The sequence below is a fragment of the Micromys minutus genome (assembly GCF_963924665.1).
Source record: "Micromys minutus genome assembly, chromosome: X".
Classification (NCBI taxonomy): domain Eukaryota; kingdom Metazoa; phylum Chordata; class Mammalia; order Rodentia; family Muridae; genus Micromys; species Micromys minutus.
The window spans coordinates 2,014,924-2,031,979 of record NC_137970.1 but is presented as its reverse complement, the minus strand read 5'-3'; the positions used below and the strand labels follow the sequence as shown (position 1 = coordinate 2,031,979).

The window sequence follows — 17,056 nt, the reverse complement described above, 5'->3', positions numbered from 1 at the left end:
TCACTGCACACGTACTTATAAAATAATGGGTATAACTTTAGTGCATCCAAATAAGTCCATCTTCTGGAAGACTCTTGGATTTTCTCAGTGTTTCCCTTGGCCTCCTCATTCTTCCCACTCCTGTCTGTGCTGCTTAAATTGAGTCTTGCTTCCCTTTTCACCTTTTATGTTTACATTTAAATATGATCCCTATATTAATCATAAGTGTTTTGGAGTTTGTGGACGATTGTTCTGATTTTAATCAAAATAGGATTCCTCTGACCGTTGCCTATAACCATCTCTTGTAAGTATCACTTAACCATGGAGAGATTTGGAAACCAAATCAGCCACAAAAAACGTCGACCCACAATTTGTCCTGCCTACCAGATATACTGGAGTAACCATGGCACAGAAATTGTGGGAGTGGCCAAGCAATGATTATTCCAACTTGAGTCCCATGCCCTGAGAGGGAACCCACCACTGACACTGCTCAGAGGGCTGGGAGCCAGAGGCTGAATAGCTCGTGATAGAACCAAACACGAAAGGAAAAAAAAAATCAATGCAATTATTCCAAATAAGACCAACAGTGTCAACTAACCTGCGTCCTGGGGAGCTCCCAGAGACTAAGCCACCAATCAAGAGCATACATGGGCTGGTCTGAGGCCCCCAGAACATACGTAACAGAGGGTTGATTACCTTGTCTGGCCCCAGTGGCAGAGGATGAAGTGGCTTGATGTCCCAGGGTGGGGGGATTCCTCAGGGTGGACACCCTCTCAGAAACAAAGGAGAGGGTGTGTGTGAAGAATTTGGGAGGGGGACCAGAAGGGAGCAACGTTTGGGATGTAAATATGTAAAATAATTAATTTACTTAAAAAAGAAATGATTCCTAATGATATCCTTCTATACACATAGATTGCCATCTAGCCCGACTATCATCAAAGAGACTTCACTGATGGACACAGATGCAAAGACACAGCCAAACCTTAACAGGAGCATAGAGAATCCCATAAAAGAGGGGGAGGAGGGAGCCAGAGGGGTAAAGGACACCAGAAGAAAACCTACAGAACCAATCAACCTAATCGCAAAGAAGTTCACAGGGACTGACCTACCAACCAATGAGACAGCATGGGACTGACTTAGGCCCTCTATACATGTTACAGTTGTGTAGCTTGGTCTTCTGAGACTCCTAACAGTGGGAGTAGAAACTGTCTCTTACTCTCTTACCTGGCTTTGGGACCCTCCCCCCATCCGACTTGTCTAACCCTACTAAAAGAGGAGGTGCTGGTGGTTCGGGGCGACATACCTTCCACCTTAGACCATGGCCAAGTTCATCTGTAACTTCGTGGAGAAGGCACCATCGATGGTGGCCGCTGCCGTGACTGACTCGAAGCCTCGATTGGCCACATTTTGGCACTACACCTCGGTTGAACTGGATCCCCCAACCCCTGGTGAAATCCCTACAGCTATTCAGAGCATGAAAAAAAGAATTCAAAATGTTAAAACTGTAGCTTTAGACACCCTACAGTTAAGGAAGCTGTGCGGAATGGTTTCGTGGCCACTGAGGTGTGGATGTGCTTTTATATCGGAGAGATCATAGGCAAACGTGGCATTGTTGGCTATGATGTTTGAAGACCAATCTTTAGCTTCTGATTTAAGTTTTTATTTGAATGTTCTTGGACCATGTGTAATGAGACTGCAATCTGAATAGCAAAAAAAAAAAAAAAAAAAAAAAAAAAAAAAAAAGAGGAGGCAGTGCCTAGTTTTACTGCAACCAAGAGAGACTGGGACTTTTGATTAATTTTTTATTGTTGCCTTAGATGTTTAAATCCATGTGCTTCTGGGTGGTATACAATATGATTAGGTTGAAAGAAGACCCTCATATAACTTAGACATTTCATTTTCATACTATGCAAAGGGGATCTTTGGGATTTTTTTTTACAGATTCATAACATAGAAAAGAAATCCTGTGTTAGAATTAAATGAGTATAGTTTCCTGCCATATATCTCAAAAGCCTCAATTACAGCATCCATATATAAAAAACAATTTCAATAAAAAGAACAAGTATTCTTTTCGCTTGCTTGTTACAGACAAGACATCAGCTTAAATTAGAGTAGATTTCAGTAGTTAAATTAAGGGAGCATGTCTTAAAGTTTAAAAGATACCACAGTTTACTTGGACGTTTTTATGGAGAAATGGTTTGACAATTTTGCGAGTTGTTTTCGATCTTGTTTTGCCTAAAGACATGAACTGGGTTTTATTTTTTTTGTTTTTTTGTTTTTTTGTTTTTTGTTTTTCAAAATTCCAATAGTTATGTGAGCTTATAACACAAAGGTGTACTTCTTTTGCTTCATAGGATCTTCTATCTATCCCTGTTTTACAAATAGTTCTTTGGAGGTATAACATTGTCTAAGTTGCATGTATTTAAGATGTACAGTTTGACAAATTTTAACACAGGCCAATGAAATCATGATCACACTAAAGAATGGGTGAATTCACTACTCCAAAGTTGTTTATGTATAACACTTATAGTGGTTAGATTTGGTAGATCTTTTTCACTCAGCTGAAATAATTTTATACTAACCAAATTTAACAGGAAATCAACAGGAACCACAAAGAAACAAATTTATTGTCATCCGTGATGTCCAATGAATAGAACTTTTAATTGGTCAATGGTGCTGAAATACACGAAGGTATACATTCTCTCTTTTGTACTCATTCTCCTCCCCCATTTTGTCCTCCTTGTGTATGCAGGTATGAGTCTTTTACTCTCACTTTTATCGTCCTCTTATTATATCTATAATGACTTCAATAGCCTCAGTCAAAGAAAAAATTCACCTAAAAGTGATAGTAAACCAGGAGTGGTGACTCGTGCATGCAATTTCAAATGAAGGGGACAACAGGTTAGGAAAATTGGTGCAGATCTGAGACCAGCCTGGATTACATAGTAAGTTCCTGCAATGCACTTTAATATTCTGTATGAACAAAATGAGGAGCTAGTGATACCTCACTTGTGGATTTTAGGGAACATCAAGTCAGCACATAGATTAGAAATCCATGTGTGAATCACAAAGCCCTTTACACATATGAATATCACCATACTAAAGTTCTCTTCTACAGAAGTAGCAACAGGAGTGACTACATTCTTGGCACCAGATCAAAACCAATCCGAAATAGAGACTTGTATGCCTAGTTTTTAGAATGGGTGGCTTGAAGTTTATTGTATAAAAGACTTGGAAGAGCATTAAAACATCCTCATTTTTAGGCTAGAATGTAACATAGTAACAAAAGACCAAAGATGACTAATGTGTCACAGGAGCCAGAGACTATATACAGTTAAAGTGCACTGTGAAGATCTGCCCTGGTGTAGTAGCACATGCTACCTATAAGCCCAGCAGTCAGGATAGAGGCAGGAGGATGAGGAATTGAAGGTCATGCTTCATCCAACATAAGAACTTGCTTTAAAACAAACAAATCATGAAGCTCTCCAACTCACGGGAAGCTGTGATCATTGAGAGTGACAAAGTGACAGCAATCAACTTGTCTTTCTAGCAGAAAGATCTCTAGGTCTTTAATTAGAAAAGGCATCTATAACCCAAATCTAGATGACTGCTTTTAGGCTGGAACACAGCGAGAGCATCTGAACCTTATCTGAACAAAAGACAATACACAAAATGGGGAGTCAGAGATTACGAAGAAGAGTTGACTTGTTAAAATCCCACAAATATCTGGAGAGTTCATGGAATAATATACAAAGCTCATAATAAAAAGGGTGCCTGAGTCAACTAGTCTATACATCAACTTGGAAGATAGAATTCACATATAACAATAAATGAGAATAACTAAAGAGAACCAATAAAAACAAGTGATTACTTGGGAGTGGCACTTCATGCCTGTAATCCCAGCATTTAGAAGTAGGATGATAGCTATTAGATTGAGTCTAGCCTGGACTACATGCTACATTTTAAAACATCCTGAGCAATGATGTGAAACCTTATTTAAAAACAAGAAAAGCAAAGGTGAGATGATGCCCAGTTAATGTACTTATTCTTTGTCTAACATGCACAAACCCCTGAGTTTGATCCTTAGCATTATATATACAACTGAGCATCATAACACAAGCCTGTAATGCTAGCATGTGGGAGGCCTCTACACAAAGTCATCATTTTCTTTGCCTGTTGTGTCAATGGTATCTTCTGCCCCTGAGATTTTCTCCTCCATCTCTTGTGTTCTGTTAGTGATGCATCTATAACTCTTGATGTCTTTCCCAGGTTTTCCAACTTCAGGGTTGTCTCCTTTTGTGATTTTTTTCATTGTTTCCCTTTCTGATTTCAATTCCTTCACCTGTTTGGTTGTGCTTTCCCGTAGCTCTTTAAGTGATTTTTTGTGTGGTTTTTGTGTTTCATCTTTAAGGACTTCAACTTGTTTGCATGTGTTCTCCTGGCTTTCCTGTACCTCTAAGTGTGTTATTCATGCACTTCTCGAGGACCTCCATCATCATCCTGAAGTATGATTTTAAGTGTAAATCTTGTTTTTCTGGTAAGTTGGGATATCCTCTATTTGCTGTGGTGGGAGAATTGGATTCTGATGTTGCCAGGTTGTTTTGGGTTCCTTTTTGTAGGTTCTTGTGCTTGCCTCTTGCCATCTCCTTATAGGTGATGCTAGGTGATCTTGCTGACTCTGACTGGAGCTTGTCTCTCTTGTGGGTCTGCAGACCCATGGGTTCAGGAGGGAAATTGCTCCTTGGTGTTTGGCTCTCTGGCTAGGCTGTGAGTTCCGATGGCAGTGGGCTGGCTCTGGGTTTGGTCCCAAACAGTCTGTTCCCAGGAAGCACCGAGCTACCTGTGCCCTGAGAGTTCCGGGTGGCTTCTCCGGGGATAGCCAGTGTGGAGGGTGTGTGGACTCACCTCTGTGCTCAGGAGTGAGAGCCCTCCTGCAGCTCTTCCGGGTGCCCAGCAACCTGCAGGCAGGCTGCCAGTCCTGATGAAACTCAGAATTGACTTTTTCTATCATTCAATTTCCCTCTGGAATGTTTCTAAATTCCATAGTCATCCATTAAAATTTTACAATGTTTTAAAGCCACATCCACAGTCTCACACTGTGTTTTTATAATCCTGTTAAATCAGAAACTTCCAAAGCAGGGGACAGGAGAGACAGTTAAATGCAAAGCTTGATCGTGGATATCCTGGAGTGTATTTTTGAGATTCTTTACTTTGTTTTGTTTTTAAGACTGTGTCAGTATGTAGCCCTGGTTGTCCTAGAACTTTTGGCATTCTCAGGCCTCTGCTTTCTAAGTGCTTGGATTATGGTATGTACCTCTACTCCATACATCTTACATGTATTTTATGACTTCCAGTTCCTCCAAGACAGACTTTTTTCTCCTCTTGATAGACTTATCGGTATGTTTAACAATGGGGGACATTGCCTTTATCCCATTTTGTCCTGAAGTCTTTCTGTTTTCACACACATCCCAGGAAGTAATCATGTTAGTTTATTATTCAAAACTGGCAGAATGATAATTGTATAGATCCCTTTAGTCAGATTCTTTGCTTAACTTTAAATGTACAAAATGAATTTATTAAATGAAGCTATAATAAGAAAAAAATGCTGAAATTATTACATAAGCCTATGTCTTTAAAACATTTCCAGATAAGCAGCTTAGTGTTGTTGGGGTTACTGAATCTTAAACCCATGAATCACCTTAAAAGTATGTCCATGAACATGGATAGGAGCAAGCCCAGTGAAACTCTGTGGGTCACACACAAAGAATGTGAAAGTAGGAAGGGGGCTGCTTGAGAAAAATGAGGCTTCCATGGGAAGGAGGGAAGATGAAAGAGAGTAATGGGTACCAAAAAAGTAAATTCACTATACACATTTATAACGTTGCCAAAGAGTAATTAAGTAAAATATAGCATAACATAAAATCATATTTATAACATAGTATAACAAAATTTACAGCATAGAATAATTCTCAAAATTAGTATTATAAATCCAGTTAATTGTTGAGTATAGTTAAAAATTAGGGCAAAAATCATGTCTAGTTCCATTACCTAAATATACTGACTCAGACTAATTGTCCTTTCTTCTAGCCCACTTTCTTAAAATAGGTGATTTAAAATTCTTATTATGGGGAATTCATGTAGAGGTCAGAGTGAAAGCAGGGGTGAGCGGAAGCAACAGAAGGAGTCATGGCTGCCAAAGTGTTTGAGTCCATCGGAAAGTTCGGCCTGGCCTTAGCAGTTGCAGGAGGCGTGGTGAACTCTACTTTATATAACGTGGATGCTGGACACAGAGCTGTCATCTTTGACCGATTCCGTGGCATACGGGACATTGTGGTAGGGGAAGGGACTCACTTTCTCATCCCTTGGGTACAGAAACCAATTATCTCTGACTGCCGCTCTCGACCACGGAATGTGCCGGTCATCACTGGCAGCAAAGACTTGGAGAATGTCAACATAACACTACGCATCCTTTTCCGGCCGGTGGCCAGCCAGCTTCCTCGAATCTACACCAGCATTGGTGAGAACTATGATGAGCGGGTGCTGCCATTTATCACCACAGAGATCCTCAAGTTGGTGGTGGCTCGATTCGATGCCAGAGAATTGATTACCCAGAGAGAGCTGGTCTCCAGGCAGGTGAGCGAGGACCACGGAGCAAGAGCAACATTTGGGCTCATCCTGGATGATGTGTCCCTGACACCTCTGATCTTCGGGAAGGAGTTCACAGAGGCAGTAGAAGCCAAAGAGGTGGCTCAGCAGGAAGCGGGGAGAGCCAGATTTGTGGTAGGAAAGGCTGAACAGCAGAAGAAGGCAGCCATCATCTCTGCTGAGGGGGACTCCAAGGCAGCTGAGCTGATCGCCAACTCGCTGGCCACAGCAGGTGACGGCCTGGTTGAGCTGCGGAAGCTGGAGGCTGCTGAGGACATTGCCTACCAGCTCTCCCGCTCTCGGAACATCACCTACCTGCCAGCAGGGCAGTCCGTGCTCCTCCAGCTTCCCCAGTGAGGCAGGCCACGGCCTCGATCATTCTGGATGATGCCTTCCTTCTGCCTCACCCCAGAAATCACTGTGAAATTGAATGATTGGCTTAAAGTGAAGGAAATAAAGGTAAAATCACTTCAGAAAAAAAATTCTTATTATATTTTATTTATTTGTTTAAGTGTGTCTGGTTGTGTGTACAGCTTATACTAACCAGCCTCAGGCTTTGCTTTTAAGAAGATACCAGAAGTCATGCAGGAAGTACATCAATATGTAATGTTTTTTCCCATTTAATATTATAGCCTATATATTTTCTATTGCTATTACCTAATATCCACAAGTGACCTTTTACACAGAGTAACAAAATGTTACACTTAATTATATACTGTAGATCACTTTAACATCCTCTTTTTAAATTATTGTTTAACGATACTATTGTGTTAATTTTCATGATCATCATTACCTTAGATGTTAATAAATTATGCAAAATTGTATTGCCTATGCCATGTCATTTACATTAACTCTTTTTTATTATGGATGCTTATTAGAGTTATGAGAAAATACCTAAGAACACAACTTAAAAGAAGAAGGGTTTCTTTGGGCTTATAGGCTTGTGCAGTTTTGGTCATGGGCACTTGGCCCCACCACCATGAGTCTGTGTCAGGTAAGAGAATCATGGCAGAAAAGATATAGTGGCACACAATGGTTCACCTTCTAGTGTCTTAGCAGTAGAAAGAAAGTATACCTATACTATCTGGCTTCGTTTTCTGTCTCCTTTTATCCCACCCAGACCTTAACCTAAAAATTGTGCTAACCACAATCACGGTAGTATTAATTTTTTGATCACCTCTAGAAATTCTTTCAAACATGGACAGAAGTGTGTTTTCATAAACTAGAATCTCTGGGTTTAATTGGGCAGATAACCTTAATGAACAATTATCCTTTTATTTTATAAGTGCCATACATTTCTTCATTTTAAAACTAGAGTAAAAATTAAATTTATAGGAACACGAGAAACTTAGATATTTTAATTTAATGATTCTGAATTTTACTGAGATATGCTTTTATGTTTGTTTATCTTTGCATTTATTTTTGTGCCATTGGGGAAAGAAGGAGGTTTCTATTAGTTGACATAGTCCTATCTCTGCTTGCTCTATTGGCATCTGCTGCTAAAGAGTATCAGGAGCCAAGTACAGGGCAGGCCTCTGCAAGAGCAGCAATTGCTCTTAACTGCTAGGCCATCTCTCCAGCCCACATTTCCCAGTTTTGTGCCATACTGGAGATGAATTCAGACCTTTGTACATGCCAGAGATGCATCCTACCAGTTGAAACACAGCCCCAGCCCTAGCCCCATAGAATCTTGGTGTGTGTCCACTGACATGTAGCTAAATAATAACATTATCATCTAATGATATGAAAGGATTTATTCATGATGCTGCTAGGGAAATTTCCTTGTTTAAGTGAAGCTCAGAGGATCAGAGTTCAGTTTGTTCATTCATTGTCATTTAGCCAGTAAACTGGGGACTCGCTGGTTTCACCATTAATTCGTAAGTTTTATGAATGGCAGAGGAAAGATGAATTACTAGCTCATATAATCCTTGCTGTCTTGTTGGATGCCTGGAATTTTCTTGTGTAGAAAGCTAGGTTCCAAAATCAGACAGAAAACAAACCACACAAAATTGTGTAAATGTCAGTGTTTTCATTATGTTAGCTGGTATGCCACTGGCTACAGTAACAAGCAGTTGGCTAGAGAGTGTGCTAGCCAAGGACATGGAAAAGAAAGATTGTGTGGCTATTTTTATAGTCAACAATGTGCTATGATTACCACTCAGTTACAGATCCCTTGCATGTAATCTGCTCTAGTGTAATACTAGTTTGGTTTTAGGCAGTCAGTAGGCCTGGCATTACAGAAAATATAGTAACTTTGTAATACTGCCTCTGCTGCCTATCTAGCCCACTGTCTGCTGTTTTTTGAATAAATTAGGGAATTAACTATCTTCAACACTTCTTGGAGATGTAAATTCTTAGACGCAGAAAACTTGATCCACTAAGTGATTTAAGCACAAAATATGTATTAAGATATGTCAACTATGTGATATTAAAGTAGAGGCAGTTATATTATGGTTTACTCAGGGAAGGGGGCCAAAGAGATGAGGGAGAGGAAAGAGAGCAGATGAATTAACCAAAACTGTTTGTGTATGAATAAGATTTATGGAAACCCCTTACTTCTGACTACATAAAATATAGTGGTTTCTGGGTAGTGGTGGCACTCAGGGGACAGAGGCGGGCAGATCTCTGAGTTCCAGTGCAGCTTAGTCTACCTAATGTTTTCCAGGACAACCAGGGCTACACAGAGAAACCTTGTCTTGAAAAACAAAACGAAGCAACAATAAAAAGATCTGTGGCTTTGTTTTCTTGTTGTTATTGTTTTGGTTTTGATTGTTTGTATTTGAGAAGTTTCAATTGAAGCACACTGAATTGGGTAGATAATGCTGTTTACAAAAAAGGCATGAAGTTATTAATTAAAACAAAAACCTCAGGGCTAGACATGGAATCTCTTTCAATGAATTATTGGTCAGGAAGTTCCCACTGTTCCTCTCAAACAACACAGGATATCGCTCTTGGTTGTTCCCCATAACTAGGTGGTTAGACCCTATTTTTGAAGATACTACATGCTTTTGCTACTGGTTATGGAGATATTAGTCTGAAAATGAGGGGGAAACTTTCTCCCTCTTGGCTAGCTTTAGTAATGCCAGAAGGTTCTATGCAGGTCTCCGGGGTAGAAAAGACACCAAGAGGGTCAGTGCTAGAAGTTGTTTGCTAAAGTGCCTGCAAGCTGACTACCAAAGCTAAGGAGTGATATCAAGTATAGAAAGAGAAGCCCAGCACCCTAGATGGCAGTGCTTACATTTCCAACTTCCATTTTAGTGGAGTGTAAGCTAGAAGTAGTTTACAATGGGTCTGATGTGATCTAATCTGCAGTGCAGTTGGCTACCCGTACCTGTGACTTTACTTTTCATGGTTTCAGCTATCCCCAGGCAACTGAAATCTACAAATATTAAACAAAAAGTCCATTAATAAGTAATTCATAAATTTTAAATGACTTTTACTATGTTATCATTGTGCTGTTTTATTATTCATTGCTGTTAATCTCTTATTATACCCCACTTATACATGGCTCAGTGGTAAGGGTGACCATTGCATAAGCTCAGCAATCTTGGTTTGAACCCAGAACTCACACATAAAGAGAAAACTAATCTACAAAGCTGGACTCTGACCTGTACATTCATATCATGGCACATGCTCACACATATAATAACAAAATTTTATAAATTAAACATTGTCGTGGACATATAGGTTAAAGAATACTGTAGCATGAATGAGGACCTATACTATTTGTGATTCAAGCATCCAATAGTAATCTTAGACTGTACCCCTGCAGATAAGAAAGAAATTGTGCTGTTTCATCCTGCTTTTAGTTACTAGCACAGTTTTGCCAGCTTTTGATTTTCTAAGCAGCATGAGCAGAGGTCTCAGTATTCAGTTATAATGCTGGGAGACTATAGGACATTCATTTTGTTTATGTGGATCACACAAAGAAGGGTTCTGCACTTGAGTTCATGGTAGCAGTTCCCTAACCAGGCTGACATTGTGATGCTAATAAAAACAACCCAGCAGGACATATCCCATGTACAGGCAGCTGCTTTTGGGATATGTCCACATACCAGTTGTTCAGGACCCACATGAAGGTCAAGACACACGTCTGCTATCTATGAGCAGGGAGGCCTAGGTTCAGCCTGTATATAAAAATAAATAAATATCAAAGAAACAAAGAATACACTTTAAAAAAGTTGCATATTCAAATGATATTCACAGCAGTTCTCTCATATGGATAGCACCTATAGTTTTCATAAGATATATTGTGTGCTAATGAGTGTGGGGCCTTGCTCCAGTATTCCCTCACAGGTCTTTGTCTGGGAAGAAGCAGCCTCTGCCACCTTAGCCAACTTAACCACTAGGTATGGCCAGCCAGAATCCAGGCTTGGAAGCATGGGAACAGGTACATTTACACAATGGAATACTACTCAGCCACCAGAAACAATGACTTAACCAAATTCTTAAGAAAATGGCTGCATCTAGAGAATATCACCCTGAGTGAGATAACCCAGTCACAAAAGAACAGACATAATATGCAGTCACTGATAGTGGGATACTAACCGCAGAGAGCTCTGAACACCCCAGAAACAACTCACAGACTGTGTGAAGCTCAACAACAACAAAAAAGAATATATTTTAATTAAAATAGAACTGTATCACATCCTCCTTTCCTTACTACAGCCCCTCCTAGTCTCTCTCCTATCCCCTCAAATTAATAGCCTCTTTTCCTATATTATTGTTACATATACATACATACATACATACATACATATATATATACATATACATATACATATACATATACATATACATATACATATACATATACATATACATATACATATACATATACATATACATATACATACATACATACATACATACATACATACATACATATATATATATATATATATATATATATATATATATACCAACAAATACTTAATTACAACCTTAAAAAATGTATGGGGGGGGGAACTAAGCCCAACGGGGTGCCGAGATTAAATCTCAGTGGGGCTTATGAACTCCAGCCCGAGCTTGTAATAAGGATGCTCAGCAGGGTGCTGAGATTAAAGCCCAATGGCCTGTGAACCTTGGCCTGAACCCTCAGGAACAGTGTTTTGTCATTGATCCTGGCTGTCACTGGCAAGCTGAACAGAGCCAGCAAGAAGCCCTGGTGCAGGGCACAGGAATTGCTCTTCTCAGTGATAACAGCTCTTTTAGAACAAAGGAACTCAGGCAGAGGAATGATTTCTACATGAATTGTTCTCTACTTTCACGTTCAGCCTCTGTTTAAGTACAGTTTTTGAAATGGTTCAGGGTCTGACAACCAGCTTCCTATTGGTTTAGCATCAGGGCTTGGGGAGACCTTGTCTATGTATTTTTGGGTGGTCCTGCTTCTGCCTAGGGCTTACGTGCAGGGGAGGGACTTGGGTATGGCCAACCTGGCTGGATTCCAAGTCACATCCTCCTGCGGAGGCAGGACTTGGGGTGTGGCCAATGCCTAGTGGGGTCGTGCCACTGTGGCAGTGTGAAGGCAGCATGAAGGCAGCCTGAGGGTCTTTGAATTCCGAGAGTTCCGGAAGCACATCCGGGGGCTTCAACCAATCTCCATCGGGCATCAGAGATCCAAACCCAGCCTATCTGTCTAACAAATGAGTAAATATGGTAACATTTTTGCTCTATAAAAAAATCAAACAAAATGAAACAACAACAACAACAAAATCCCGTTCTGAATCCAGGAACACCCTGATTAGCCAAAAGGTAACAACAATGCCCTCTTGGCTGGGAGTCTGTGGGAGTGGTTCTTTAACATTGAAACTATGGTCTTTTACTTCAGCGACACCTACAATTCTACAAATAATCCTTTCCTGTTTGAAATAGTTAAAACACAGGGTTTTAAAAATACCTCAGAACACCAACCTAACCAATATGTTAAAGTACATTTAAAAGTTGAACTTATACTTTGACTAATTCCAGGTTACATCTTGTTTTACATGTACTTTATGCTCATTGTAACTGGTGAGGTCTTAATGCACACTATCAAACCTTTAAAAAAAACAAGTACTGACAAAAATGCATTCACACACTTTTATGCATAAATGCTTAAAATCTGTACATTTATCTTTGTTTTTTTAAAATACAGTTGTTCAATTTAAAAAAAAGTTGAACCAATATAAGGAAAGGAAAAGAATGGTGGTTCCTAGGGTCCCAGTAAGAGGGGTGGATATTAATAAAATAATTCTGAAGTTTCTATTAGTTAGGAGGAGTAAGCTTTAGTGGTCTACCGTACTAGTTATCTCATACTTAAAGGTGAATGGTGAATATAATAAACAAACTTTCAACTCTGCTATAAAGAGCCCTGGGGAGGAAGGGGCAGGACAATGAAGGTAGATTTGGCAACGTGAGATCTTATTTCAGAAGAACAAAACAAAGTAATCCATGAAAGCTGAAGCTGGTGACACACATCTGAAATCCTAGTCCAGAAGAGGCTGAGGCAAGAGGATCAAGAATTTGAAGTCAGCCTGGATTACTTTTTTTTTAATCCTTGGCAATTTGTGTCAAAATTATTTATTTACTTATTTATTTACTTTCTCTCTCTCTCTCTCTCTCTCTCTCTCTCTCTCTCTCTCTCTCTCTGTGTGTGTGTGTGTGTGTGTGTGTTTGTGTTTTCTGCATGAGCTCCAGGGGGATTGGGTGCAGGTTGTCAAGGTTTGTGCCATGAGCTCAGTCTTTTTTTCAGCACTCTTCATCTGTTTTTAATCTATTTATTTCTGCAACAACAACCCAACTTCCTCATCTCAAACACTACACAGGTGATTATAAGGTCAACTAAAGATATCATATATGTATATCTACATATTAGTAATCAATCATATTAATAGGACTACACAAATGGTGAATAATATTTTAAGTGTATCTATATGTATTATTTAATCTTTTTTATTTAATCTTTAAAAAGATTAAATGTATGTGAGTACACCCTCACTGTCCTCAGACACCACAGTAGAGGGCATCATATCTCATTACAAATGGATGCATGCCACTATGTGGTTGTTGGGAATTGAAATCAGGACCTATGAAAGAGCAGTCAATGCATCTAACTGCTGAACCATTGCTCCAGACCTCTACATATTTTTATACTACATATTCTATATGTTATAAGATTATCTATATATTTAAAAATAAACATTGTGTATGTTTATATATTTATAATTATATATTTTAAAGTATCTGATATATGTATATTTACAATTATTCATTTAAAATATTTATTTTATATAATTTCCTAATTTTTCCATTAACAAATTTTCTATCCATGATAGAGGATCCCATTCTAGTACTTATTAATTAATTATAATTTAGTATAATTAATGGTATAATTTCCCCAAAGGGGAATTTTGACAAAGATTGAATTATATTTTTGCTTAATGTGATTAACAAATGATGATGGTGTCTTTTTTTTGCAAAACATTTTTATTGCATATTCTTAGTATTTACATTTCAAATGTTATCTTCTTTATCTTCTCTCCCTCCTTCCTCCCTCTCCCCTTGCTTCCATGAAGATGCTCCCTCTTTCAACCACCTTCTCCCACCTCAGTGCTTTGTCATTCTTCTACACTGGGAAAATGAGCCTTCACTGGACCAAAGGTCTCTCCTCCCATTGATGTCAGACGATGCTGTCCTCTGCTACATATGCAACTGGGCCATGGGTCTCTCCATGTGTGCTCAATGGTTGATGTTTTAGTCCCTGTAAGTTCTGGGGGATTTGGTTGTTGATAATGTTGTTCTTCCCATGGGGTTGCAGACCCTGTCATCTCTTTCAGTCTGTATTCTAGTTCTTCCATTTGGGTCTCTGAGCTCAGTCCGATGGTTATCTGTAATCATTCTCATCTATCAATATGGCTCTGGCAGAGCCTCTGAGGAGGCATCCATATCATGTTCCTGCCAGTAAGCACTTCTTGGCATCAGCAATAGTGCTTGGGTATAGTGGCTGCATATGAAATGGATCCCCAGGTGAGGCAGTCTCTGGGTTTTAGTCCCTGCTCCTCTATTTGTCTCTGTATTTCCTCCCCTGAGTATTTTGTTCTCCCTTTTAAGAAGGACCAAGGCATCCACATTCTGGCTTTCCTTCTTTTTGAGCTTCATAAGGTCTGTAAAATGTTTCTTGGCTATTCAAAGCTTTTGGAGCTAGTATCTGCTTATCAGTGAGTGCATACCATGAGTGTTCTTTTGTGACTGGGTTACTTCACTCAGGATATTTTCTAGTTCCATCCATTTGTCTAAGAATTTCATGAAGTCATTGTTTTTAATATCTGAGTAGTACTCCATTGTGTAAATACACCACAATTTCTGTAACCATTCCTCTGTTGAAGGGCATCTTGGTTCTTTCCAGCTTTTGGATATTATAAATAAGGATGCTATGAACATAGTGGAGCATGTGTCCTTGTTATATGTTGGAGTGTCTTTTGGGTGCAAAGGACATTGTCAATAGGACAAAAGAGCAACCAACAGATTGGGAAAAGATCTTTACTAATCCTACATCCAATAGAGGGCTACTATCCAATATAAATAATGAACTCAAGAAGTTAGACTCCAGAGAATCAATCCTCTTAAAAATGGGGTACAGAGCTAAAAAGAAAATTCTCTACTGAGGAATATTGAATGGCTGAGAAGCACCTAAAGAAATGCTCAACATTCCTAATTATCAGGGAAATGCATATAAAAACAACCCTGAGATTCCACCTCACACCAGTCAGAATGGCTAAGATCAAAAACTCAGGTGACAGCAGATGCTGATGAGGATGTGGAGAAAGAGGAACACTTCTCCACTGTTGGTGGGGTTGTAAGCTGGTACAACTCTGGAAATCCGTCTGGCAGTTCCTCAGAAAACTAGACATAGCACTTACTACCTGAGGGCTGAGCTATTATAGTGTCTTAATGTCTCAGTGAATATTTTTTCTAAGATTTATTATGTATACAGCATTCTGCCTGCATGTATGCCTGAAGGCCAGAAGATGTCACCAGATCTCATTATCTGATGGTCATGAGCCACCATGTGTTTTCTGGGAATTGAACTCAGGATTTCTGTAAGATCAAGCTTAACCTCTCAACCTCTGAGCTATCTCTACAGCACCAGATAGTTTCATATACCAGGATACTTAACTCTTTCATAACATTTATTTAAATGTCTGGTTATGTAATCTTTAAAGTTGATAAGGATTTGAGTGTATAATTCAATGGAGGATTTAGAGGAAGGACTGAAGGTAGTGAAGGGGTTTGCAACCCCATAGGAAGAACAAAACCAGACCCCCCTCCAGAGCTCCCAGGGACTAAACCACCAACCATAGAGCACACATGGAGGGAGCCATGGCTCCAGCTGCATATGTAGCAGAGGGTTATCTTATCAGGCTTCAATGGGAGGAGAGGCCCTTTATCCTGTGAAGGTTCAGTGCCCTAGTGTAGGAGAAAGCCAGGTCAGGGAGGTGGGAGGGGATGCATTCTCATAGAAGCAAGGGAGAAGGGATGGAATAGGTGGTTTGTAAAGGAGAAACTCAGAAGTGGGATATTATTGGAAATGTAAATAAAAAATAACCAATTTTAAAAAGTTGACTGGGTTCAATTATATATCTAGTTAATAAAAGCATGAAAGTCGTATTTTCTTCCTTAAGCATATAGAGGTTAAGTTCTGCTACAATTTAAATTTCTTAAATTATTTGACCTCCAAAAACACATTTCATGTAACTGATTCTTTTCTGCTTATTTGTTTTGATATTGTGTGATGTACGTGTATGTGGAGGTGCTCGTGCCATGGCATGTGTGTGAAGGACAAAGAACAGCACTTGGGACTTGGCCCTGTCCTTTCTTGTTGTTTTGAGAGAGATTTCCCTTGTTTCTTCTGTGATAAGCAGTTCACGGTAGCTAGTTTGTCAGCTTCTGAAATGAGAGGGTGGTTTACTCCTGTCTCTGTATCCCATTATGCAATGAGAGTACTGGCATTCCAGAAGTGGGCCACAGTAGCCACTTAAATTTTGTGTTTAGGGATACAAATCAGTGGTTGAGGCTTACACAAAGAAGCATCTTACTGGTCTTGTAATCGGTTCTTTTGAATAGTTCAAAACCTAGGTTATCATAAGATTGAAATTATCAAACACCTACATTAGAGAAAACAATGAACAGATGCATTGGTTAGAAGATTTAAGATGAGGGCTAGAGAAATGGCTCAGAGGTTAAGAGCACTGGCTGCTCTTCATAAGGTTCTGAGTTCAATTCCCAGCAGCCGTATGGTGGCTCACAACCATCTGATATGCTATCTGATGCCCTCTTCTGGTGTTTCTGAGGATAGCTACAATGTATCCACAAATAAATATATTAAAAAAAAGATTTATGACAACAAAAAATTCTAAAGTTCCAGTTTTGACATTATCAAGATACAGAACCT

General features: G+C 39.4%; 1 protein-coding gene and 1 pseudogene across 3 annotated transcripts; both read left to right on the top strand.

Moving 5' to 3' along the window:
• Nucleotides 1–1,297: 1,297 nt before the first annotated feature.
• On the top strand, nucleotides 1,298–1,608 carry LOC308415725 (ATP synthase subunit g, mitochondrial-like; annotated as a pseudogene). The gene has a single exon. The product of its transcript is annotated as an ATP synthase subunit g, mitochondrial-like (transcript).
• A 4,542-nt stretch (nucleotides 1,609–6,150) lies between these two features.
• On the top strand, nucleotides 6,151–6,981 carry LOC308415589 (prohibitin 1-like; the record flags this gene model as incomplete). 2 transcript variants are annotated; one of them, XM_080910635.1, is made up of 2 exons in its annotated part: nucleotides 6,166–6,579; nucleotides 6,913–6,981. In XM_080910635.1, 2 exons carry the CDS (start codon nucleotides 6,166–6,168, stop codon nucleotides 6,979–6,981), a joined length of 483 nt encoding a protein of 160 aa, XP_080766761.1. The 2 variants fall into 2 exon arrangements, with proteins under 2 accessions (XP_080766762.1, XP_080766761.1); XM_080910636.1 differs by having other exon boundaries at nucleotides 6,151–6,981.
• Nucleotides 6,982–17,056: the final 10,075 nt, after the last annotated feature.